Genomic DNA, 27,315 nt, shown 5'->3' with positions numbered 1-27,315 from the left:
TTTTCAAGGTTGATAGCTTTAGAAAAATACCAGTTGATCTTGACAGAAGTCTTGATAGCTGATAACGTCCTATGCTTTCTGCCTATGCTGACTGTTATCAATTGCCCTGCTCTCTGGTATCTCTGAGCACTACCTAACCATGTCCTGCCACAGAGATGGCATTCTGTAGCTCTATCCTGTTTCTGTTGATCTGATACAATACAGTAAATGAGTGATGTCATAGTAGGACTGTTTCAAGGCTTAAAGCTAAACTCTGGAACTGGAGAATTTGGAAAACTCCCCTTGCAATGTAGTGGAGCCCTAAGTTCAGCTCATTTTTGTCTAGGAGAATATTAAAAAGTTTTACTTACCTTATCCTCACTCCCCTTTCTTCCACTGCGTCCTCACTTACAATGCAGGACTGTTCCTGCATTGTGCATGATGACATCAGAGTTCTACTGACAGATGGGGCTCAGAATAAAAATGGCTTTGGGATAGGTTACCCAGACAGAAGGAGCCTGTGGGAGTGAAGGGTAAGGTAAGTTAAACTTTTCTTTATTATACTTCTAGACATAAATGAGCATTTAACTCTTGCAGTTTTGGGGGAGCCCCACTGCAAGGTTATCTTTAATTTCCCAAGTTTGGGCGACAGGGTCTCCTTAGAATATGTTTTTCATTGTGTGACGAAGAGCAAAAAAATAAGTGTAACGCTTACTTTTGCAGGTCACAACATTATTTTCACAGCTGTATGAGTAGAACTCTGTGTAAGGGCTATCAAATACGGGGGTACAGTTTGCCACTGATTTGGATTCACTATAGCAGTTATCGTGAATCTGGCAGCACCTGCAAGCAAAAGGAGAGATAATTATCAGATTTTCATAGGAACATACATCAAGTGTTTTAAAGTGACACTACAGTCTGGCTTAACCACTTCCCGACCAGCGCACGATGATGTACGTCGACAGAATGGCACGGGCAGGCATATTGGCGTACAGGTACGTCCAATATTCGATGCCGCCCTGCCATCGCGCTGGTCGGGACCCCCGTGAGTCCGGTCGCGGGACCCGCGGACTCGATCGCCGCGGGCATCCCCGGATCGTCTCACGGAGCGGCCGAATAGAGCAAATGCTGTGTAAACAACATTTGTCTATTCTGCCTAGCAACTAGTGACGCTGATCTCTGCTCCATGTGATTGAAGCAGAGATCAGTGTACACTAAATGAAAGCCCAACCCCCCCACAGTTAGTAACACTCCCCTAGGAACACTTAACCCCTACACTGCCACCCACTGGTTAACCCTTTCACTGCCAGTGTCATTTACACAGGAATCACTGCATTTATATAGCAGTGATTACTGTATAAATGACAATGGTCCCAAAAATGTGTCAAAAATTTCCGATGGGTCCCCCACAATGTCGCAGTCACAATAAAAATCGCAGATCGCCGCCATTACTAGTAAAAAAAAAAATAATAAAAAATTATTAATAAAAATGCTATAAAACTATCCCTATTTTGTAAACGCTATAACTTTTGCGCAAACCAATCAATAATCGCTTATTGCGATTTTTTTTACCAAAAATATATAGAAGAATACGTATCGGCCTAAACTGAGGGAAAAAAATGTTTTTTTATATATTTTTGGGGGATATTTATTATAACAAAAAGTCAAAAATAATGCGTTTTTTTCAAAATTGTCGCTCTATTTTTGTTTATAGCGCAAAAAATAAAAACCGCAGGGGTGATCAAATACCACCAAAAGAAAGCTCTATTTGTGGGAAAAAAAGGACGTCAATTTTGTTTGGGAGCCACGTCGCACGACCGCGCAATTGTCAGTTAAAGCGACGCAGTGCCGAATCGCAAAATTCTTTGACCAGCAAATTGGTCCGGTCTGAAAGTGGTTAAAAAAGTCTATTTAACCACTTCAGACCCGGAAGGATTTACCCACTTCCTGACATTTTCGTTGACAGGCCATTTTTTGCGATACGGCACTGCGTCATTTTAACTGACAATGTATGTCCTCTTTTCCCACAATTAGAGCTTTATTTTGGTGGTATTTGATCACCTCGGCGGTTTTTATTTTTTGCGCTATAAACAAAAAAAAGTACAATAAGTGTACAATAAGTATTCTTATGCATATTTTTGGTAAAAAAAAATCCAAATACGCGTATATTGATTGATTTGTGCAAAAGTTATAGCATCTATAGAATATGCCATAGATTTAGGGACTTTTATTTAATTTTTTATTTTTTTACTGGTAATGGCGGCGATCTGCAAATTTTAGCAGGACTTCAACATTGCGGTGGACAAATCTGGCAATAAGTGACACTTTTTGGGGACCAGTGACTCCAATACAGTGATTGGTGATAAAAAATGCACTGATCCCTGTATAAATAACACTGGCAGGGAAGGGATTAACACTAGAGGGCGATCAATGGGTTAAATATGTTTAATGGGAGGTGTTTCTAACTGTGGGGGGCATGGCTTCACTGGATGAAAAGAGAGATCGTGATTCAGCTTAGCTAAAACACGATCTCTCACTATCTTTCCCTGGCAGATCAAGAGTGTGCTTTGTTACATATGTTACATTGGCTCCTCTCCTGGTGGGTCGTGATTGGCTCTTGCTGTGTCCAGTCACAGCAGGAGCGGGGCGCCGGTGGCTGGCGCATGTCCCCTAAACTGCGTGCATGAAATCACGTACCTGGGCCGCCCTGCCACAGTAAATGTATGTGGGGCAGTCCGGAAGTGGTTAAGGATGCATTAATTGAAGACAAAAGACCTTCTATTGTTCACAGTCGCTTCCAAATGACCAAATTCCTTCCTCTTAGTGGGTGATATTGTTCTCCACGGTCCTATTGTATGTAGGACTGTAGCCAACCTCTATTGTTCTTCTCCAAGTTGGAATAAGTACTATGGACTGTGTAGTGTGCATGACCACAAATAACATGCACTGCTCATTCCAAGCAAACTGAAGTTAGTGGGCAAAAGAGAGTTCCAGGAGCTCAGGAAGGAAGTTACAAGGAGTAAAAAATAACTCAGTAAGAAATAATTTAACTGCTTGCCGACCGCCCCATGTACATTTACTGCGGGTCGGCAGCTCCTGTGCGCAGAATCACCTCCAATTACATAATTCTGCACGTCCGAGTCTGTCGACGACCCACTCCTGCTGTGATTGGACACAGCAGGAGCCAATCAGCGAATCAGCTAATCCACTGGGACCCACCGATTGTTCCTGACAGAGGCAGAACGCCGATCTGTAAACAAGACAGATTGGTGTTCTGTGCCAAGGCAAGAGAGATATCCTGTGTTTCTGCTAAGTAGGAACACTCTGTCTTCCCACAGTAAAGCACCCACTAGAGACACCTTTAACCCTTTGATCGCGCCTGATGTCAATTCCTTCCCTGCCAATGTCATTATGTGAATTTTTTTTAGCACTGATCACTCTATTGGTGCCACTGGGCCCCAAAAAAGCATTAAAAGTGTCGCTTAGTGTTCGATTTGTCTGCCGTTATGTTGCAGTCCTGCTAAGTCACTGATCGCCGCCATTACTAGTAAAAATAAATAAATAAAAATTCCATAAAAATATACCATTGTTTGTAGACGCTATAACTTTTTGTGCAAACCAATCAATATACGCTTATTGGAATTAGTTTTTCCAAAAATAGGTAGCAGAATACATATTGGCCTAAATTGGTGAAGAAATTTGAATTTATAATTTTTTTTTATTGGATACGTTTTATAGCAGAAAGTAAACAATATTGTTTTTTTTTTTTCAAAATTGTCAAGTCTTTTTTGTTTACCTCTGCGTTTTTTTTTGCACTATAATCAAATACCACCAAAAAGAAAATTTTGGGGGAAAAAGGGACATACATTTTGTTTTACAATGTTGCAGGATTGTGCAATTGTCAGTTAAAATAACGCAGTGCCACATCGTATAAAATGGCCTGGTCATGAAGGGGTGTAAACCTTCCGGAGCTGAAGTGGCTAATGAAAAATAGATTACATAGCCATTAAGTAATGGATGTGTATGGATTATTTTTGTAGAATAAGAATATCCGTTTGTGTCCCTATAAGTCTGTGAACACACATTAACCTGGAAAGGTAAGCATGCTGGAAGTTAAATCAAAGGGGGTTATTTACTAAAGGAAAATCCACTTTGCACTGCAAGTGCACTTGAAAGTAAAGTCACTGCAGATCCGAGGGGGACATGCAAGGAAAATAAAAAACAGCATTATAGCTTGCACATGATTGGATGATAAAATCAGCAGAGCTTCTACTAATTTCAGATCTTCCCCTTAGATTTAGAGCGACTGCACTTTCAAGTGCACTTGCAGTGCAAAGTGGATTTGCCTTTCGGAAATAACCCCCAAAGTGTCTAAAAAGAGAATTATCTGTGTTTTTTTATTGAAAATGCTCAAACCTCAGTTCCCCTTTTCATGCAGTGTGCTGAAATGAAGGGGAGAATATGATTTGTGACTGTAAGCTTTTGTCATATCCATTTAGAGTCCATCTTTCATGTTGTTAGTACAGTTCATAAGTATTACAATGCTATTGCAGTAATAATGATACATACTATACTGAGACTAATGCCTTGTTTCCACTGAGCGGATCAGTTCGGGTTCGTTCGGTACGGTACGCTATTTTGAGTGTTTCCATTATGAATGCGGCCCATACAACCGAACCATACCGCACCATTCATGGTCCTGCTTCAGATGTGGGGCCATAGAAATGGTGTGGTATGGTTAGGGCGGAGCTACTGGCATCACTCGATACACTCCACTGATTGGTGGACATAAAAACGTCAATGCTCATGTCAAAGGAAAGCGCAAAACAAACAGCGCGTTGCCGTATGGCCCCTGGCGGTCTGGCTTGCAGTGGAAATACTCACCTGAATAGGCCGGACCATTCTAACCCTTCCAAAATGTACTGACCCGAACCGTTCTGCTCAGTGGAAATGAGGCATTAGCCCTTGTACACACGGTCGGAGATTCCGACGGAATGTGTCCAATCGGAAGCGTTTTGTCGGATAATAAGACTGTGTGTGGTCTCCATCGGACTGTTTCCGTCGGAGTATCCGACGGACCAAGTTTTCCAACTTGTCCGTAAAATTTTCCCACAAAATGCTCTGATCGGACATACTCCGATCATGTGTAGCCTACTCCGACGGACAAAGTGCCACGCATGCTCAGATCAAATTCCTAGACCAAAGCTATTGGCTACTAGCCTGAACGTAGTCCCGTTGTAACGAAATAACGTCATCACGTTATGTACAATCGGATTTTCCGACAACTTTGTCCGACCGTGTGTATGCAACAGTTTCGGACAAAATCCGTCAGACAAAATCCGTCGGACAAAATCCAATGGATTTGGTTGTCAGAATGTCCGACTGTGTATACAAGGGCTTAGAGATGTTTACAGTTGCAAGTGATCAATTTTTTTCATTTATCAAACCTTGTTGAAACAGGAAAGCATGTATGATTAGGTTTTTTGCTTTCATGTTTTTGTTAACATGGATTTGACAAATCGGTAAAGGCTCTATAAGATTTTGTACACAAGGACACTTACATGCAAGCTATGTGCTATCACTTGCACTGTGTTCTGCTCTGAAATCCAGTGTGAAATTGGCACATGAGGTGTGATAACACTATTAGGGAAAAGTAAGGGACTAACGGCGTTAATGCACCTGCAACATGTTACCATTATGGGACACTGTGTTAGGGCAGTCCTGTTTGTTTTGAATAGTCTAACCGATGCATCACTTCCAGACCCGTCCTTTTCTGGCACTTTTTGTTTACATGTAACAATCAGTATTTTTTGCTAGAAAATTACTTAGAACTCCCAAACATGATATATGTTTTAAAACAGAGGCCCTAGATAATAAATAATTATAAATAACCACCAAAACTCCAGTGACAGACAGGTACGTCGCTGGTCCAGAAGTAGTTGAGTCCCAAAAATGGAACTTGCACAGTATGAGAGCTTCATGTAGAATAAATGGCCTTACATATTACAGACTGCCCACCATGTATTTTCATGTTAGATAGAAAGGTTGAATGTGCAAAAATAGCTTAGATACAATTAATAAACTTACCTATCCAGATCATCTACAGGAGTGCCGGAGCCCCCTAACCCACAATAGCAGCCATATCCATTGTACTCATTCAGTGGCTTACTATTTGGTATTGTGCACTTGATAATTTTTCGAAACTGTAGTAGATTCCTGGACTGGGGTCTACCAGAGACGATTGTCACTGTGAAGAAGTAAACAGAGATATGGGTGGTACACATGACTTCCTGCAGTCTACAGGAAAGTTAGGTTGTAAAATAATCAATATTAAAAGGTCAGTCCAAACAAATGATATTGGGGTGGCCTCCATTTTTTTAGCCTTTGAGTGGAAAGTAGTATGCCATGGAGATCACAACGCACTCATGTCTGCAGTGTCCTTGTTCCCCTGTAGCTAAGTTCTCCCACAAGTCAGGGTAATTTACTAAGTGATCTCAGTCTTGTTAGTGGATATTTTTTTTCCTGTTTTTATGGTGAATATACCAGAAGGTGCTAGATTCAATGTTGGGGGAAATATGCCACCAGAGTGCTTGACAGATAAAAATAAAGTAGGAAATGGTAAAGTACAGGTATAACTTTGTATTAAAACCCTGTATGGGTTTCCCTGCTCCCTCCTTTATTTATTTTACCCCAAAACGAGTGCAATGCGGCCCACTTTTCACTGCCATGACTCTCCGCTGTGCCGCTATATTTAATTTCCCTTTACAGGCTCTGTGCACCAGTTCTCTATAGCTCTATAGAGAGATAGGACCCCAGGTGTATCTTGTAGTGTAAACCTGTAACGTTTTCCTGCAAAGTACTGTATATTTGTAAGAAGTGCATTTGTATTTTCTTAAAGTGATTGTAAAGTTTTTTTTCTTAATGCATTCTATGCATTGAGATAAAAAGCCTTCTGGGTGCAGCAGCCCCCCTCGGCCCCGCTAATACTTACCAGAGCCCCATTTCTACCCAGCGATTTCCACGAGTCTCTCAGCCCTCCGGGACTCTCCCTCCTGATTGGCTGAGACACAGCAGCGGCGCCATTGGCTCCCCCTGCTGTTAATTGCTGTGGGGGCTCTCAACAGGAGGGAGGGGCCAAGAGCAGCAAAGAGAAAGGAAGAAAGGGAGGATCCGGGCTGCCGTGTGCAAACCCACTGCACAGAGGAGGTAAGAAAAACATGTTTGTTATTTAAAAAAGAAAAACGAGACTTTAAAATCACTTTTTAAAATCACTTTTAAAATAAAGTCTTTCTTAAATTATATGTTTGACGTGGCTTAAAGAAATGACTGCCAATATTTAGCATATAGAAAACAAACCAATACATAATCAATTATCAAAAACTCAGCTGCAATCGGGTTGGGTTCCACAGTCTTGCCTCAACAGACGAAAAACAAGCTCTGGACTGCCGCACTCTTCAGAAGACTACTTTCTTTTATTGAAAAATCACATCACAGCTAAACAAACACAGCGAACAAGGAAAAATTGCTGAAGTTTCGCACTAGCTGTAGTGCTTATTTGTGTCGCTATGAATAAGCACTACAGCTAGTGTGAAACGTCAGCAATTTTTTCTTGTCCGCTGTGTTTGTTGAGCTGTGATGTGATTTTTCAATAAAAGAAAGTGGTCTTCTGAAGAGTGCGGCAGTCCAGAGCTTGTTTTTCGTCTGTTGCTAGTGGTAATAGCCAGCACCTGTGGCTTCCCAGCCGAAGAGACAGTTTACAGCCTGCATGTGTGCTCCTGTAGCAGTGAGATCCCTTCTCCTTCATATTACAGTCTTGCCTCCACCCGCTGGTTAAACAAGAAGAATTGTGCTTTTATATCTTGCAAAGTATAGTATTTGGTAGCTTATTACCAACATTGGCACACCATCTCTTAGGGATCTATTTATCAAATCTTTTACCCAAGATACACAACTTTCACAAAAAATTTCAATTAAATTGTGAGTGTTGGGTAAAAAGTTGTGTGAACCATGAGTAAAAACATAGATGAATAGAACCATTAAATACATTCTGCCAAACTACTTTTGTGTTCACAAATCAAAGATAAATTTGCACCAGTTAGATGCACATTATTTACAAAAATGTGATACTTGAATGAGAAGGGTGGGAATATAAAAAAAAACATATATACTAATACTGCTGATCACTCGGTTTTCATTTAGCTCTAAGTAGAGTGCAGTGATTGTCAGTCACCGCTCACTGCCCTTCCAGCGCTCACTGGAGTGCCAGGCTGAGGAAGGGGCAGGTGCAGCTGAATTTGAGTCTCAGGCATGCGGGGAGAGCCAGAGCAAGCTGCCAATCAGGCATCTGGGTGCATCCCAACAATATTCTCAGGATCCTTCCAGAGCCTGAAGTGGCTCAGTGATGTCAGCTGACAGCAGGCTTTAGCCCACGATTAGCTGACTTTGGATTGCGGGAGAGCAAAAGTAAGTGCACTCTTGTGACCCAGAAGAGAAGTATGTCCAGAAAAGCTTTGGCCATACTTCTATTTCATTTATAATTTATTTACCGTATAAGATCATCAGTATGCACTTTACGCATGCTTCATTTCATTTACCACTTTGGGGCTAATGGGTGCATCTTGCACACTAAACGTAGCTCAAAAGTGACTATTAATTAAATCTGCGCTACACCATATCTATAACTCAAAATTATAATAAGTCGCTGTGTGAATGTAACCAAATATTACAAAATCAAAGTGATCATTAATTTAAAAAATATCCTGTGTCGCTTGCTTTAACACTATCAGGTGTTTCACCTCACCCTTAAAATTGAATACTTCTGCAATAAAGCGAAGCACAACACATAACCAAACAAAAATACTATGTTCAAAATAAAAAGTCCATATATCCACTGTAAAAAATCGATAAAATCAGCAAAATGTACAGTCCAACACCCAGTGCTCTGTGTCTCGCAGCAATTAGAATACAAATCTTCTTTGTGACTAGTGTTCATCTACCACCAGAAGCAATGCCTGCTCACCTCCCACAAATAAATAAATCGCTCATCTAATCCGACTGATGTTACACTCTCCCAGCATGGTTTTTATCTATCCCCTGTATTGCTCTCAGGGCCAGATCCACCTCTTCTCACGCAATCCACTAAGTGTTTATAAGGGACAAAAAGGCAACACCATAGTGCTCTCCATTTGCAATATATTTATTAACCCCCCCCCCCCCCCACTTAATTAAAATCACTTCCAAAATCTTTATAAAACTTGCTCATAAAAATCTCTCATCAGCCAGCTAACAACTATCTATGCGATCGTGGAGGTGGCGTGATGCCATAGACTCGGCTCTTCCCTCCTAGGAGTGTTGCACCCTCTTATTGGGGCTTCTTCAGTAGGGGGGGAGCAGAGATATCCGAGCCCTTAAATACCCTAAGTCCACTTAAATATTTATCCTCTCATCTCACAGACCTTAATGAAGTCAGAACTAGAAAAACACATTGGGGACACCTGATCTAATTACAATACCAAACCTCCATTTGCCCAATATATTATTCTACACCTCAGGCTGCTACATTACATTGACTCTTACAATAATGTACATTATTATACAAAATGACCAATAATATATAAAACCTTAAATTAAAATTCAGACACGGAATACACTAAAATAAACTAAAATAAATCCCCATATATAAAATACCTATGTCTATGTAACCTGTGTCCAATACATAAGACAGGTTCTGTTCTAGCAGCTTGTTTGGGAGTATAACGATAAAAGCATACACACTTAATTGTTACTGATAAAACAATTGAGATCAAAATACACATTTAAGTCATGGGGAACCATGACCTTAGTCTCATGGATCCAAAATGATTCCCTTTGGCTCAAATGTCTAACAAAATGACCCCCTCTCCAGTGACTTTTTCCACCCCCCCCAGAAACATAAACCCTTATGGTTCTTATTATGTACCTCTTTAAAATGCCTGGACACATTATGATCCTTAATCCCTAGTTTATTTTTATTAATATGATCCCTTATTCTAACTGATAAGGGTCTAGAAGTCCTTCCTATATATTGAAGGGGACATGGACACTCCAGCATGTAAACTGCTCCTTTAGAGGAGCAAGAAATTAGAAAATAATATATTCTAAACCTGTAGCTGTAGCCATACATTTTTTAATTTTACTCCTCTCTATCCCTGGAGTATTGCATGCAAAGCAATTCCCACATGGGAAAAACCCAATTAACTCTGGGAATAGCCTGCCATGCTGTTTTTGGGTGGGCTAAAAAATAATAAATAGTGTGAGAAAGAATATTTTAAGTAAGAATGAAGTTGAATATTTATGCCCAACCTCATGCAGAACGCCAATAATATATGTTTCACCAAAGATTCATTAAGATGCGGTGAGACCACCTGGGAAACCAATGGTAGATAGTAATAGTAGGGAAGACTTCATTTCTTGCTTCTGTGATTTTCATTCAGCGGGGATTCATAAATATGATGCAAATGGAGAGCACTATGATGTTGCCTTTTTGTCCCTTATAAATGCTTGGTGGATCGTGTGAGAAAAGGTGGACCTGGCCCTCAGAGCGATACTGGGGATAGAGGAGAACCATGCTGGGAGAGTGTAACATCAGTCAGAAGTGTTAGATGATCAATTGATGAGCAGGCATTGCTTCTGGTGGTGGATGAACACTATTTACAAAGAAGGTTTTTAATACTAATTACTACTAGAAAGGAACTTCAGCCTTTTTAAAGAGAGATTGAAAGTCAACAACCACAAATACTGTTGCTGACTACAAATCGGGTTTTTCACAGCACACCAATTGCTCTTCTATTTTCCAGTTATGGCCAGTTTGTTGGGTTCCATGACTCTTCTGTTTGAAGGCCTTGGGGGGTGTGGAGGTGGTGAATGGGCTCTTGGAATAACTCTGCCACTTGCATGTAGCCTTTTCTTGGGATTGTTTTTTTTTTTTTTTCCTTTTGTACATTTTATTTTTACAATTTTTTTTTTTATGTGGTGTACATTTTGTGTGAATATTCAATAAAAGATTTGATTTAAACTTCAGTGTTTGCAGTCCAGATTCGTCTTCGCACAGCCAGTTCTTCTCACTAGGGTTTCCAGCACCACCGTCTTGGATTTAGGAGCCAGCTGTGATTTCTTGAGGAACCACAGCTGGCTCTTGACTGCGCATTCACAAGATAATGCAGAACTGATTCTGCAGCCTCCTAGGAAGTGACATTTCTCAGGTGGCGGGGGCATGTGCAGGCTCAAGCAGAAGTCATTTATGGCTAGGAAAGAATTGAGGAAGTGGGAGAGGTACCTGTCTAAAAAGGTATCTGCTCCGCCTATTAAAAAAAACCTCAAATGTTAGGGGCAGTGGGGAAGGGTAATATCAGCACTTAAGCCCCATACACACTATCAGATTATCTGCTGAGTTTTTCCTTCAGATTTACCAAAACCATATAATATGAAGACAAACCTTAGGAGTTTCAATGTGTATGCAATCAGGCAGGCCCTTCTACTACATGGTTTTGGTAAATCTGAAGGAAAAACTCAGCAGATAATCTGATAGTGTGTATGGGGTTTTACACTTTTTGAGTGAAAATCCACTTTAAATACTCTCTTTTCCTTCTGACTGTAATTCAAAAATTCTATACATGTGTGAATTAAAGAGGTATTAAACCCTAAACCAAAACTGTAATATATTGCCAGCTCTTTTCACCTTGTGATCTGACCAGTAGCGCACCTCCTGTATTTGAGCACCTACACTCTGGATGAAGGAGCAACAGAGATGCTTTCGGAGAGCAGCATTATCAGTCGGATGGAGGAAGGTGTTATTTGGACTTGCAGATTTAACTACACTAACAAATTGCAGCCAAAGTCCAGCTAATACTAAAGCAATTACAGCAAACAGTATGTTTTACATAGTCAAATAAAATCTGATCATTGTAAGCACCCCTGTCAGAGTTAAATAGTTTGTCTCAACCCCTTAACTTCTATTTCTGCAGGACAACTGCAACAAATGAAAGAAAGAAAGCCTAAAAAAAGAAAACTATAGCAGCCATTGCATCTAAAAATTGGTAAAATACAATGCAATAAATGTTCGTTTTTAGACTGAATACTTCTTTACGTTCTCTTCTTTTTAGTTCTCTTATGTTCTCTTCTCTTTAAACAATTTAAAATACCATAAATACCATTTGACATTTAGCCAACGTTGCATTCTAGCCACTGGTAATAGCCATACATGATTTGTTTTTTTAAATATGTTTTTGATTTGAAATGATATGTGTTTAGTCCGATCTTCTTTCATCAGTCTTACCTGCTAGAAGCAGAGTCAGGAGTACGCAGCGTCCCATGTTGACATATTGAGGATTATACAATGGGAACTGCTCATCTTATACCAATAAGCGTCCTTGGCACCGAGCTGTGGAATAATGTGTCCCCGTGTCCTCAGATATGGGTTTATTAGCTTATACCTGGCACAAACAGCTATGCAGATTACTGCAGACACCAGGAAACACATTTCTTGCCATTGCTCTCACCGGTGTATTTGAAAAACAGGGAACGCTGATAAGCTGCAGATTTTCATGAAGGATGTTTATAAGGAGTCCATACATGGCCCAATGTGTGCTATCAATGTAACCAAGAGGATCAGGGGTGATAACGGAGCCAATACACTGATGTTAAAATGATTGCTGAGATGTATGAACAAAGTAATAAAATGGTTGAATGAATATGTCATCTTTCCTGGAAAAAGCTCTGCTCCAGGTTTATGTCAGTACTGCTCACCTGATCCCATGCCTAGCCATTGAAAGTGGACCTTCTGCCATTTTTTCTTCTTTCCATCTCTTAAATCTTCTGCCCTGGTTGTTTTAATTTTGGACAGTAACATTTTTTTTTTCTGCCAGAAAATACCTTATACAGTCCACTTCCTGTTTCTTGTCTGGTAAAAAGCCTAGGCTCATGCACAGCTCTCTCTCTCACTCACTCTCGCAAGAGTTTGCCAGGAAGGGAATTTGGATGAGTCATAAGAGGGCCAATGAGAGCTGCAGAGCTGGTGTTGTGTGTCTGTGTAAATCCAGAAAGTGAACAGGCAGCAGCTTCAGCTGCCCACATTTAAAATGGCTGCAGCCAGACTCAGTGGAGGGAGATTTCAGCAGCATATCTGGCAAGTACAGAATCACATTATATATAAAAAAATATGCAAAGTGGTTGGAGGGAAGCTCTAGAATGGCAAAGATGTTTTTATTATGAATTATGTGAGCAGACTGCAGCTCCTCTTTAAGAAAAGTAAGCTGTTGAAACAAACCAAGCATCAGATTTTTTTTTTTTAATGCATGTAAATGCATGCCTGATAAGTAATATGTGCAAATTTAACACTTTCAGATATTTATTACATCTCACAGAGATCACATTATTCACTGCAGCGGGTGCTTTGCAGGCGGGTTTGCAGCGCTGCCCCATTTTCTATGGCAAGGGGTGCGTTAGGAGCGGTAAATACACCGCTCCTACAGCGCTCCAAAGATGCGGCTTGCAGGACTTTTTTGACCGAGACAGCAGCGGTTGTTTCAGGGCGCTTTGTGGGCACTATTTTTAGCGCTGTAGCGCCTGCCAAGCTCCCCAGTGTGAAAGGGGCCTTAAAAAAGGACGGCTCTATCATTATGTATCTACAGTGGTGTGAAAAAGTGTTTGCCCCCTTCCTCATTTCCTGTTCCTTTGCATGTTTGTCACACTTAAGTGTTTCGGAACATCAAACCAATTTAAACAATAGTCAAGGACAACACAAGTAAACACAAAATGGAATTTGTAAATGAAGGTGTTTATTATTAAAGGTGAAAAAAAATGCAAACCATCATGGCCCTGTGTGAAAAAGTGATTGCCCCCCTTGTTAAAACATACTATAACTGTGGTTGTCCACACCTGAGTTCAATTTCTCTAGCCACACCCAGGCCTGATTATTGCCACACCTGTTCACAATCAAGGCATCACTTAAATAGGAGCTGCTTGACACAGTAAGGTCCAACAGAAGATCCTTAAAAGCTACACATCATGCCGAGACCCAAAGAAATTCAGGAACAATTGAGAAAGAAAGTAATTGAGATCTATCAGTCTGGAAAGGGTTATAAAGCCATTTCCAAAGCTTTGGGAATCCAGCGAACCACAGTGAGAGCCATTATCCACAAATGGCGAAGACATGGAACAGTGGTGAACCTTCCCAGGAGTGGCCGGCCGCCCAAAATTACCCCAAGAGCGCAGCGACGACTCATCCAAGAGGTCACAAAAGACCCCACAACAACGTCCAAGGAACTGCAGGCCTCACTTGCCTCAGTTAAGGTCAGCGTTCATGCCTCCACCATCAGGAAAAGACTGGGCAAAAATGGCCTGCATGGCAGAGTTCCAAGGAGAAAACCACTGCTGAGCAAAAAGAACATCAAAGTTCGTCTCAATTTCTCCACAACACATCTTGATGATCCCCAAGACTTTTGGGACAACATTCTGTGGACCGATGAGACAAAAGTGGAACTCTTTGGAAGGTGTGTGTCCAAGTATATCTGGCGTAGAAGGAACACTGCATTTCATAAAAAGAACATTATACCAACAGTAAAATATGGTGGTGGTAGTGTGATGGTCTGGGGCTGTTTTGCTGCTTCAGGACCTGGAAGACTTGCCGTGATAAAAGGAACTATGAATTCTGCTGTCTACCAAGAGATCCTGAAGGAGAATGCCCGACCATCTGTTCGTGTACTCAAGCTGAAACGAACTTGGGTTTTGCAGCAGGACAATGATCCTAAACACACCAGCAAGTCCACCACCGAATGGCTGAAGAAAAACAAAATGAAGACTTTGGAGTGGCCTAGCCAAAGTCCTGACCTGAATCCTATTGAGATGTTGTGGTATGACCTTAAAAAGGCCGTTCATGCTCGAAAACCCTCTAATGTAACTGAATTAGGACAATTCTGCAAAGATGAGTGGGCCAAAATTCCTCTAGGACGCTGTAAAAGCCTCATTGCACGTTATCGCAAACGCTTGGTTGCAGTTGTTGCTGCTAAGGGTGGCCCAACCAGTTATTAGGTTTAGGGGGCAATCACTTTTTCACACAGGGCCATGATGGTTTGGATTTTTTTTCACCTTTAATAATAAACACCTTCATTTACAAATTTCATTTTGTGTTTACTTGTGTTGTCCTTGACTATTGTTTAAATTGGTTTGATGTTCAGAAACACTTAAGTGTGACAAACATGCAAAGGAACAGGAAATGAGGAAGGGGGCAAACACTTTTTCACACCACTGTATATCTTAGACTTATACACTGACTTAGGTCCCATTCACAATTTCTAACTTGAAGCTCCAAAACACTGGAGACTAAAAAAATCAATCATTCCATATGGAGATGCTTCATATCTCCACTACAAGTTGCCTGAAGCCAAACGCATAAAACTTCAAAAAGTTCTGGAGATTTTTTTTTTTTTTTTAGCTCGACTTGGGCAGCATTTTTTGCTGCATGGAAATGCTTGAGTTGCACATTTTTAAGTATTTTATTGCATGTTTTTGAGCGTTTTTCTTTTCAAATGCAATATTTAAATAAATAATAATAATTACTAAATGATCACATACATAATAAATAAATAAAATAATAATCATAAATAAATAATATGTAAATAAGCATGAAAATAAGTATAAACAAAATATCCCAAACCTCTAACGCTAAAATTAACCCCTAACACTACTTTTAACCCCTAATCCTAACCCTAATAGTAACCCCTAACTCTAACCCCTAACCTAACAAAATAAATAATAATAATAATTAAGTAATATATAAAATAAATAATCGACCCATACCAATAACCCAAATGGATTATTTTTGGAGAATAAAGAAGTTAATGCCGCTCTAAAACTACCTTTATACTTTAACAAGCTTTAGCCCCCGTTCACACCTATGCGAATTAGATGCTGCTTACACCGCATCCAATTCGCAGGACATTTTAAAATACATTCATTGGAATGCATCTGGTTCACATATTCGCACTGCGCATTGCACAAAAAACGTGTGCGTTTTTTGGGCATTGCGGTGCGAATTACAATCCATTATCTTCTATGGGAACACATCTGATTCGCAGATGCATTCCGTTCTGAACACGAATTCTCTTATCTCACTACACCTCCCCAATCCCTGCTGAGCTAAAACGCAGAGGAACCTCTGAACAACTGATTTTTATCTTTGCAGTGAAACCAGAGCTTCAATTCACAATGCACATGTGTGAACCCGGGCTTAAACTAGCCCCAAGAGCCACAGAAGTCATTGACTATAAAGCTGAGAACTTTCCAATTACAACCACATGTGGATCACAAGGCTCTGCCTGGGATTAGATCTATTCCTGTATTCTTAGAACCATGGAACACTGTTGTTTTCTAAAAGTAAAAGATTACGTCACCGTTCAGGTTGATAATTAAACTGTATAAAAACAGATGACATTGAATACAGAATAAGTGTACTTATGGCCTCATCTATACTTGTGTTTGGGAGGGGCGGTAAAAATGCATATGCCCTTTAATTGCTCCCCCTTATGCTGCAAAGGCAGCAGAGGGGGGAGTATAAATGCCATGGCTGTGATACCTTGCATTGCAGTAAAGCAAAAATGATCCGAGCTGTTGTGTCCAGCAGACAGCGCTGCCAACTGAACATGGCCCATGTAATTGCAATGCATGTAGTTGTGGCACACTCGTGCAGGGTCTAAAGGGTTAAAACAGGCAATGAGGAAGCTCCTCGCGGCCTGCCAAATGCTATTTTAGGATCATTTTTTAGAGAGCAATGCTAGCATAAACTAGCGCTTAAAGGAAAAATAACAATAATTAGGTAACAACCCCCCAAATGCTGGCCAATGGGTCTTATACTTATCTTCAGTCTGGATCTAGCAAGTTTCACAGTGAAACCTCACTTTGAGCAACACAGTCTTTCTTTAGAAAATGGGCACTTTATATTGCGCATGTGCGCTGCAGCCCGATTCATTCCTGTGGGAAAGCCGTGCTCACAGCAGCTTCAGTTGAGTGCATGGAGGACGGCTTGTCCAAAGAAGTGGAGCAGCAGTGCCCATTTTTACTGCTAAGATTCTTGACTCTGAGCAGGGAGGCACAGTGAAGATTGCATACCTCCCAACTTTTTGAGATGGAAATGAGGGACACCTATCGGCAAAAGTATGCAGGCATAGAACACACCCCTTGCCACGCCCCCTTAAAGGAGAATTGTATAAAAAACAAGATTGGTTAAACCCACAAGTACTTTTTTTTTACCACTACTATTCCTTTATATTGGCTTTTGGAATTTACAAATGCAGCAATTTAGAAATCAGATATAATCTTTAGCACTGGGAAACATTTTTTGATAGATAAAAAGTGCATTTTATACACATCTATATGGAATGGATCAGACCAAAATGAGGGACAAATGAGGAGGAAAGGGGAACATTGCTCCAGATCAGGGACAGTCCCTCAAAATTAGGGACAGTTGGGAGCTATGAGATTGCTTGATTGGGGCTGAAGGTATATATTCTAGTGAGCAGCGCTTAGAGCACGAGGGGAACTTTATTAAAAACAAATATATAAAGTACCCTTATCTTTTAACCCCTTCACGCTGACCTACGCAAATATGCGACCCCACTGGACTGGGATTTGTTTTCGGCAGGGCCGGATATTTGCGTATCTCACATGGCGCGCTCCCAGAACAGAGACTGGGGCCTCACTGAGAGCCCCGGGCCCCGCTCTAACAATTGGGACCCAAAACATCCGATTACAGGTCACCTGATCGCTGTGATAGCCTCTGCATGGCTTTCACAGTGATTAGTCACCTTGATGCCCGCCCCCCATGTTTTATGTCTCTGTGAATGGATGAGACAGATACATTGTATCTTTCTCTGTCCTTGCAGAGATAGAAAAAAAAAAAGTGTGTGTGGAAAACAAAACAAAAATAATACAATTTAAAAAAATGCCTAGGTCAAGGGTTGATCTAGGTCAGCCCCAGGGTTAGTGTTTGGGTCAAGTTCAAGGTCAGTATTTTTTGGACAGGATTTCATTTTTAAATTAGTACCAGTGTCAGTTAGTATCAGTGTCAGTGTGTTTTAGGTAGGATAAAAAAAAGGCAAAATGTGCACAATTGTTTCCGGGCTGTACTGCGGGTAAAAACAACAACTAACATACACATATGTGGTATCGCTGCGATCAGAAGGAGAAGGATCATCTATTTTGGATTGTTCTTTGGTGGTAGGTGTCATGGTTATGCAGTGATCTTCCTGTGTTTGCTTACCTCCCCTCATGTGTTCAGACTAGAGGCCAGCCACTTCCACCTGGTGGTTTTTATAACCTCTCCTCTAAGTATGGCTCCACCCCAGGCCCTATCAGGGAGCCCTATATTAACCTGTGCACTGCAGGCCATCAGTGCTGATCAACCATTGTGTATTCCTTTGTGTGTTAGCGTCCTGTTTCCTGCCGTGTGCTCTGCTTCTGTTTTCCATTACCGACTTTGGTGTGTCTTGACTATCCCTGTTTGCCTGTGATCCTGACCTTTTGGCGTGTACCCGACTATTCTTGTCTGCTTGTGGCCCCGACCTTGGCTTTGTCCCTCACCATCCCTATCCTCCTGTTGCCTACTGTGGGTGTGAGCTGGGGGACCCTGGGGGTCGCGACCTGGAGCCAGTTGCAGCCAAGTCCATCCTCACCACTAGAGGCTCTGGTGAACACCTGCTGGCTCTTAGACTCCGCGGGGAATCTTACGCTCTAACCCCAGTGGGATCTGTCCCCCGTCTGCAGCAGTCAGCCGTAGGGTCCACAACCTTGCGGTGCACTCCTGATCTTACGGTGTGCACCTGTCACCTCGCCTCAAGGTGACCTGACAATTTGATCAGCCATGGACCTGGCTGACGTGCCGCTTCCTGCAGATGATCCATTGCAGAGCTTAGTTTGCAGACTTGAGACCCAAGAATCGCATGAGACCCAGGCAATGCGATTCCTTCAGGATTTGGCATCCCGTATTGAACAGGTTCAGGCCTCATTAGAACCCCCGGTTCAACAACCTCAACCGCTATCTGCCGCTGCACCTATCGCATCAGTCGCAGCCACACATTCATTACAACTACCAGCTCCGGCCCGTTTCTCTGGGGACTCCAAGGCTTGCAGGGGGTTCCTTAGCCAGTGCACAATTCATTTTGAACTTCAGCCCCAAAACTTCCTGTCTGATCGGGCAAAAGTCGCATATATCATATCCCTCCTGTCCGGCGAGGCATTAGCTTGGGCCGCCCCTCTGTGGGAACTGAATGATTCAGTGGTTTCTAGCCTGTCTGATTTCTTGAAACTTTTTCGGAATATCTTTGAGGAACCTGGTCGTGTCTCCTCAGCGGCTAGCGCTCTTTTACGTCTGCGTCTGTGGGACAGTATGCTCTTCAGTTCCGTATCCTCTCAGCTGAATTGAGCTGGAATAATGAGGCCCTAGTTGCAACCTTTTTACATGGCCTCTCTGATAGAGTGAAGGATGAATTAGCAGGAAGATCCCTTCCTGCAGATCTGGACAGTGTCATCACCTTGTGTAACCAGATCGATATTCGCTTTCAGGAGAGGGCCCTGGAAAAAAGACGCCAGCACTCCCCCTTCTTTAGGCAGTCTGAGCCCCCAGTCCCTTCTCTTCAATCCGAGGAGCAACCCCTGCCTGCTGAAGAACCTATGCAGTTGGGCTGGACAAAGTTATCTCCCGAAGAACGTGCTAGGCGCAGAACTCTGGGCCTATGCCTCTATTGTGGGGCCAAAGGTCATTTGCGTAATACTTGTTCTCTTCGTCCGGAAAAACTCTCAGGGCTAATACATCTGGAAGGTGGAGTATTAGACCCTGAAATATCACCTTCACCTTCTCGTCTTCTCCTTTCCGTGTTGCTTCATGTCGGTGCTTCCTCTCGTTCGGTCTCAGCATATCTGGATTCCGGAGCCGCTGCCAATTTCATGGATTGGGAAACTGCATCCTCCATGAGACTTACCCTTTTGCCCCTTACAACGCCATTGGTGGTCTTGGCGATTGATGGCACTGTTCTCCCAGGGGGCCCTATCCGCTTCAAGACTCTTCCTGTTAAGATGTCAGTAGGGACACTCCACCAGGAGTGGATATCCTTCCTTGTCTTACCTAAGGCTTCATCTCCTATCATATTAGGTCTTCCTTGGTTACGACTCCATTCTCCACACGTCGACTGGTCTGCTGGACAGATCCTGGTTTGGGGTTCCTCCGGTTCCTCTTCCTGCTTACTCAAGGGTACCCCAAAAGAGAAACTTCCTGTTACCACCATCCCAGTATCTTCTGCTCTTCCCGCTGTATATAGCGCTCTCTGGGATGCGTCCTGCAATAGTCGGACTGATGCACTCTCTAGGTCATGTGGTACTCTGAATGAGGGGTCCACATATGAACCTGAGTCAATCATTCACTCCAGTTCGCATAACCATTTACCTTTGTCTGTCCCTAATCTCCCTTGAACGCACAGCCAGGCTAACTTGTCTGCAAGTTCCACAGTTGCTATGCCCTGTGATGCGATTGAGATGGTCACTACACCTGACAATACTATTCAGTCCACCTCTGCACCAGTTATGCCAGTCCAGCCCATGCCCAATGAGCTTCCTGCTTCTTGTTCAGTACCTTCGATGACCTGGCCTCACCCTACTGCTGCTATGTCCATTCAAACCCCTTTAAGAGGCTCAATTCATCCATTGGATAGAATACCTCATTCCGCCAGGAGGAGTTTTCAATCTTTTTCTCAGGGTTCTCTGCATTCTGTTTGTGTTGCAGCTATCCAGCTTGACTCTTGTGACATGTCACTTTCTAACCAGCCTGACCTCAAGGATCCACTGACCTCTGCCCAGTCTGGTGGTCTTGTTATGGATGCCCAGCTCATCTTTAAGGGTGTAGGGGACCCTACTCAGACTCCTGATCTTCTCATGCCCTTACCCATTCCTAAAAAGCCTTTAGTCCTCAAGTCCTCTCCCTACCTCTGTTTCGGTCTCTGAGGATAATCTAAAATACGAGGTTAGTCAAGTTTTGGATTCCCGGCTCCATAAAGGCATTCTTCAGTACCTCATACTTTGGAAAGGGTTGGACCCTGAGGAAAGGTCTTGGATCACTGCATCTGAGGTCTTTGCTCCCTGTCTGTTAAGGAGGTTCCATCTGGAGTTTCCCTTTAAGCCTGGACCCAGGCGGGGGAGGGGGAGGCCTCGTAAGAGGGAGGGTACTGTCATGGTTATGCAGTGATCTTCCTGTGTTTGCTTACCTCCCCTCATGTGTTCAGACTAGAGGCCAGCCACTTCCACCTGGTGGTTTTTATAACCTCTCCTCTAAGTATGGCTCCACCCCAGGCCCTATCAGGGAGCCCTATATTAACCTGTGCACTGCAGGCCATCAGTGCTGATCAACCATTGTGTATTCCTTTGTGTGTTAGCTTCCTGTTTCCTGCCGTGTGCTCTGCTTCTGTTTTCCATTACCAACTTTGGCGTGTCTTGACTATCCCTGTTTGCCTGTGATCCTGACCTTTTGGCATGTACCCGGCTATTCTTGTCTGCTTGTGGCCCCGACCTTGGCTTTGTCCCTCACCATCCCTATCCTCCTGTTGCCTACTGTGGGTGTGAGCTGGGGGACCCTGGGGGTCGCGACCTGGAGCCAGTTGCAGCCAAGTCCACCCTCACCACTAGAGGCGCTGGTGAACACCTGCTGGTTCTTAGACTCTGCGTCCCAGGGAATCTTACGCTCTAACCCCAGTGGGATCTGTCCCCAGTCTGCAGCAGTCAGCCGTAGGGTCCACAACCTTGCGGTGCACTCCTGATCCCTACAGTGTGCACCTGTCACCTCACCTCAAGGTGACCTGACAGTAGGTTATGGTAATAGCAAGAAATATACAGTTATATTGGGAAAAAATGTTTTCTTTACTATTTTTGGCAAGTTTTCCTTAGATAATAATAAAAGATCAAAAAAAAAAAAAGGCAGGAGATATATATTACCATTTACCACCTACTGAAAGCCTAAAAAAGTCCTGATAAAAACAGGGTATAATTCACCTGGATGCACAAAGTAGTAGTTGCAAAATTGGGTTTAGGCATTAACATTTGACTAAGGCCTTATAGGCTGAAACGCGTCAACCTTTCGTATTTTTTCATATTTGCATTTGCTCACTGTGGCTTGTTAATAAATAAATTTTTTAAGAGCAATTATGGGAGTGATGATCATCTTTTCCTCATTTATCTACTCAGCCAACAACTGTGGATCGAGCTCCTGGGAGCTCTACTTTCTCTGTGATGTATGGGTAGTAGCACTGACTTTTTTGTAAATATTCAGGCATTAACATTTGTTTTATCCTTGGGCACAGAGGGGTTAAAGTGACATTAAAGCGAGGTTCCACCCAAAAATGGAACTTCCGCTTTTCGGAATCCTCCCCCGCTTTGGCACCTTTCAGGGGGAGGGGGGAGCAGATTCCTGTATAATCCAGGAATTTTCTCCCACTTCTGGGGCATAGATAGCCGCAGTATTCACGGATAGCTATGCCATGTCCAGCCTCTCCTCTGCCCCCCCCCCCCCCGCTGTCTTCTGGAGACACACAGGTCCCAGAAGACAGCAGGGACCAGTTGGATCGAGCAGCGTGACTCACGCACGCTCAGTAGGTAACCAGGTTGTGAAGCTGCAAAGCTTTACTTCCTAATTCCGTTACCGAAGATGGCGGTGCCTCAGACAGATCGGCTCCAGGTGCCGACATCGCGGGTGCCCTGGACAGGTAAATGTCCATATTTTAAAAGTCAGCAGCTGCAGTATTTTTAACTGCTGCCTTTTAAAAAAAAAAAAATTGGCGGAATTCCACTTTTAAAGTTCATTTAAAAAGAAGGTTTTTTATCTTCATGCGTGGAATGCAACCTTGAGCCTTTAAAACCACTTTAAGTATTTTTCAAAAGTAAACATTTAACCAGAAACAGTGCTCTTTTATAAGTTTATTAAATATAAGCCTTGGCATCCGGCTAAGGACCATCTGTTTCTCTCCCAGCCCAGGCGATAGGACTAACTGTAAAAAAACACAGTCACACCTTTCTCCCCCTGCAGCCGGGCACTGGAGCCTGACATAAGTATAGAGGATATTGTCTCATGAACTTTATGAACTTGTCAACTGCATACACTACCAAAAGTGTAGGATATCCTAGTGACAAGATAAGATATGGACATGGTACAATTCATACCTACCGGTATCGTAAACAAAGGCTTTTGAATCTAGCTTGGCTGGCAGTCATGGTTTCCTCCATAGAAACAGTGGAGAGAAAAAGCATAGCCATCCTGGGACAGAGAGTATGTTATTCACAGGATTTACCTGTGGAATGAGGGTTGGACCCAAATCTTGCATATTTGTTGTACATGAATAATCCCAGCAATTTGGCCAGTTTACCACCATGAACATCCTGCTGCTTCTGCAGCACAAAGTCATTATTTATCGGCGATATTACTACTGCCAATAAAGTAATACTTCCTGCTGTGCAGGCTGCACAGCATCACTGGTTGCAAAGATAATGGCGAACATATTTGTTCAATGTTATTAAACAGCTCCCCTTTGTTTATATTTAGCCAGGAGCTGACATTTGCATTGTGGAGTCCAACAGATGCCCCAGTAGAAGTCCGTATTGGATGAAACGCATCGGGCGAGGTACTCTATTCCCAATATTGCTTTTATCACATGGGATTGTTTTTATACGTTTTTATATGTTTTTTGTACATTGGTTTTTACCTATTAAAAGCCTTCTTTTGACCTGCACTATCGGAGCCCCCCCTTTTTTTCTTTTTTATGTGTAGTGGTACAAGTGCTGCTGAGCTTCACCATTTGGTTCCAGCACCCTTATTAGGGTTGGTTTTGGTCATTCATTTGCTATCACTGGAGTTCCTGTCCTGGTACTGCCTGCATTATATTCATGGTCGATACTGTGTGAAGTTGGAGTAAGGCCAATCCGGGAATTTCATGACATTGGATATACAGTCATCGTGGATCTGTCCCATGGGTGCATTCATGCTCAATTGACTCGTTGTCATATGATAGTCGAGTCCAACATCTCTGGTAAGCGTATATGAACCTTGATGTTTATTTTGAAGACGCCTACAGTTTGATGACTCTCTGGGCTGTGTGACATCCTGTGTATTCACCTACGTGTCTAGATGGACATTTGGTGTTTCATTTACCTCTATGTGGACTTTTTCTCATTTATTTTTTGTCTGATTAATTTCACTCACAAGTTTGCACTGTTTATATGTTTGGTTTAGCACTACATATTCATCACTATTGTTCATTGTATAACAAGGGTCTGCATTTTTTCAAGTTGTAAAGCGCTGTGTAAACAGTTTGGCGCTATATAAATCCTGTATAAGGCTGGATTCACACCTATGCATTTTTAGTGCTTTTTGCATTTTGCAGATTTGCACCACAGCCAGCTTAGGTTTCCTATGGAACACGTTCTGTAGAGCAAATCTGCAAAATGCAAAAAGCACAAAAAATGCATAGGTGTGAATCCAGCCTAATAATTGCTGGACAGCATTATTGACGATTAATTAATTTTGTGGGATTTTCTTTTCTTTTCTTTAAAGCGTTAGGCTGGATTCACACCTATGCATTGTTTGTGCTGTTTGCATTTTTGCAGATTTGCTCTACAGATCGTGTTCCATAGGAAACAATGTTAAATGGACTGCAAAATGCAAAAAGCACTAAAATGCATAGGTGTGAATCCAGCCTTAGTTCACCTTTACAGAAAAAAATTAAAGGTAAACTAACACTAACCACTCTCCCCACCCCCCAGTCCCCACTGTACTTACCTTGCTGAGCTGTCAGCATCCCCTCAGCTGCTTCAGCGGTCCGGGGATTTGAAATCCCCACTCTTCTCCACATAATTTTTTTGTTACTTGTTTTTGCATCGAAGGACCCCATACATTTTTATTTTTAATTTTTTTTGGTGTGGTTTACCAATGATAAAGGTCCAATATTGATATTTCTTTTGGGGGGATGCACATGATTTATTTTGTTATTTCTTTTGTGATTAAGCTGCATTTTGTTTTTGTTTTTTTAACATTTTGTTAAAAAAAAAAGATGATGTGGGGTTCAACCCCCAAATTCCATACCCTTATCTTAGATAGTTATCTGTTATGGATTTTAAGGGTGGGGGTGCATGCAGCCTAGGTAGTCAGGAAAGGAGGAGCAGTGAGTGTTAGAGCTGCACGATTCTGGGCAAAATGAGAATCACAATTTTTGTGCTTAGAATAAAGATCACAATTCTCGCGGCGTAAAATCTTTCACATTATACAAAAAAAATTAGGCTAACTTTACTAGTTAGTTTTTTTTTTAATTCATTAAAGTACTTTTTTCCCAAAAAATTGCATTTGAAAGACCGCTGCGCTAATACAGTGTGACGTAAAATATTACAACAACTACCATTTTATTCTCTAGGGTCTCTACCCCAGGAGAACGTAAGGTATTACGAAACATGTCGGGCTGTTTATGCTGATACCACCACGTTTATAGTATCCGCTAGCACGGTGTATATTTGTTTTATTTAAACCGTTTTTTTATTATACATTATTCTTGTTGTACAATAGCTTTTTTTGTACTATGGCCAAGGTGGCTAAAACCCCTGGTCTTACCTTATTTTAATTAATAAATAGCCTTTTTCAAACGGTACATTTCCGATCGGAGTCCGTTTTGTGTCCCCCCCCACTCGTGGCCTGGCGGCCCGAGTGTTTGTGTTTCATCGTAGGTTCGCTAATTGAGGAGCCTCTGAGCGTAGTCTGATATCGGAGAGTGGTTTAGACCGTGACAGGAGGATAAGCAGAAAATCACGAGTAATTGGCTGGTAGACCTGTCCATCCTCCCAGCACCGCCAAAGACGAAGTGAGGAGGATCGGCTTTTTCCGCGAGGGATCGTCTCCACTCGGGATTCTCCGTGCTGGCCACGCGTTAGGACGCTGTGTCAGCTTCAGGGATCTTGGTGCAGCGCGTACTCGGGAGAGATACGCTGACCCTCGCAAAGGGCTGTTTCTGCTGGCGTTATTGACTCCGTATACTTGGGAGTCCATCGGCTGGGGTAAGAGTCCAATTTTTACTTACGTTACCGGGAAGTCATTACGGTTCAAGATTTGGAAACATCATTTAAAGCGGAGCTCCACCCTAAAGTGGAACTTCCGCTCATTGGAACCCTCCCCCCCTCCGGCGCCACAATTGGCACCTTTCAGGGGAGAGGGGGGTGCAGATACCTGTACAGTACAGGTATTTGCACCCACTTCTGGCATAGATATCCGCAGAATCTGCGGATATTTTTACGCCACTTCCTGCGGGTCCCCTGCTGTCTGCTGGGAAACACACGGATCCCAGAGACAGCGGGGACCATCCTTATTGCTCAGCGTGACTCGCGCATGCGCAGTAGGGAACCGGGAAGTGAAGCCGCAAGGCTCCACTTCCTGATTCCCATACCCAAGATGGCGGCGGCAGCACCCGAGAGACGATCGAGAGATCGGCTTCGGGTGCCGACATCGCGGGCGCGCTGGTCGGGTAAGTGTCCTTATTTTAAAAGTCAGCAGCTGCAGTATTTGTAGCTGCTGACTTTAAAAAAAAAAAAAAAAAATGGTGGAACTCCCGCTTTAACCCAGAGAAAGAGTCTGAACACTAACTTTTTGAGACTTTTGCACGTTTTGTATTTTTGTGTATTATTCTAATAATTTTTTCTGAATAACTGCACATTGTTGTGAAGCAATCAAAATTAGAAATGATTATATATGGAGAGTAAATCACATAAATCCTATAAAGAATCTATGTTAAATATCAAGTGCTTAGATAGCACCGAAAAATAGAGAAATTAACCCATATATTTAGCGCAACATTATATATTTTCTATTCCTTTGATGTAAAAGACAAATTGATACAATGTTTAGACTTAACATTCCACTGATAGAATGTTTTAGGGCCAGTTCACACCTGATGCAGTTCCGTGCAGTTCCATTTTTTCTGCACCAATACAGTCAGTTCGGCTGGATTCACACCTATGCATTTTTAGTGCTTTTTGCCTTTTTCAGATTTGTGCTACAGAACATGTTCCATATGAAACCATGTTAAATGGACTGTAGTGGAAATCTGCAAAATTCAAAAAGCACCAAAAATGCATAGGTGTGAATCCAGCCTTCCGGTCAGTTTTTGGTAACTGACTGCATGGTGTGAACTAGAGCCACTGGAATACATGGAAAACATTGTGCATGCCCTTTTAGTGCAGAAAAAAAGCACATGAAACTGAATGGAACTGCGTCTGGTGTGATCTGGCCCTTAA

At 42.3% G+C, this 27,315-nt stretch overlaps 1 protein-coding gene across 2 annotated transcripts in view; it reads right to left on the bottom strand.

Moving 5' to 3' along the window:
- LOC143930777 (phospholipase A2, minor isoenzyme-like) overlaps nt 1-27,315 on the bottom strand; it is a 111,734-nt gene that overhangs the window by 11,719 nt on the left and 72,700 nt on the right. The window contains exons 1-3 of one of the 2 annotated variants that reach the window (XM_077455370.1): nt 12,293-12,376; nt 6,067-6,226; nt 695-822 (exon numbers count right to left, since the gene is read on the bottom strand). In XM_077455370.1, the coding sequence (XP_077311496.1) occupies nt 695-822; nt 6,067-6,226; nt 12,293-12,329 (325 nt within the window). In that variant the 5' untranslated portion in view covers nt 12,330-12,376. Of the gene's footprint in view, nt 1-694; nt 823-6,066; nt 6,227-12,292; nt 12,377-27,315 lie in introns of those variants that run through there. The other variant, XM_077455380.1, reaches the window with a different exon arrangement.

The sequence above is a fragment of the Lithobates pipiens genome, unplaced genomic scaffold (genome assembly GCF_037356315.1).
Source record: "Lithobates pipiens isolate NorthernLeopardFrog02 unplaced genomic scaffold, aLitPip1_a1.2 Scaffold_10, whole genome shotgun sequence".
Taxonomy (NCBI): domain Eukaryota; kingdom Metazoa; phylum Chordata; class Amphibia; order Anura; family Ranidae; genus Lithobates; species Lithobates pipiens.
The sequence above is the reverse complement of the archived record's forward strand: the minus strand, read 5'-3'. Positions and strand labels throughout refer to the sequence as shown.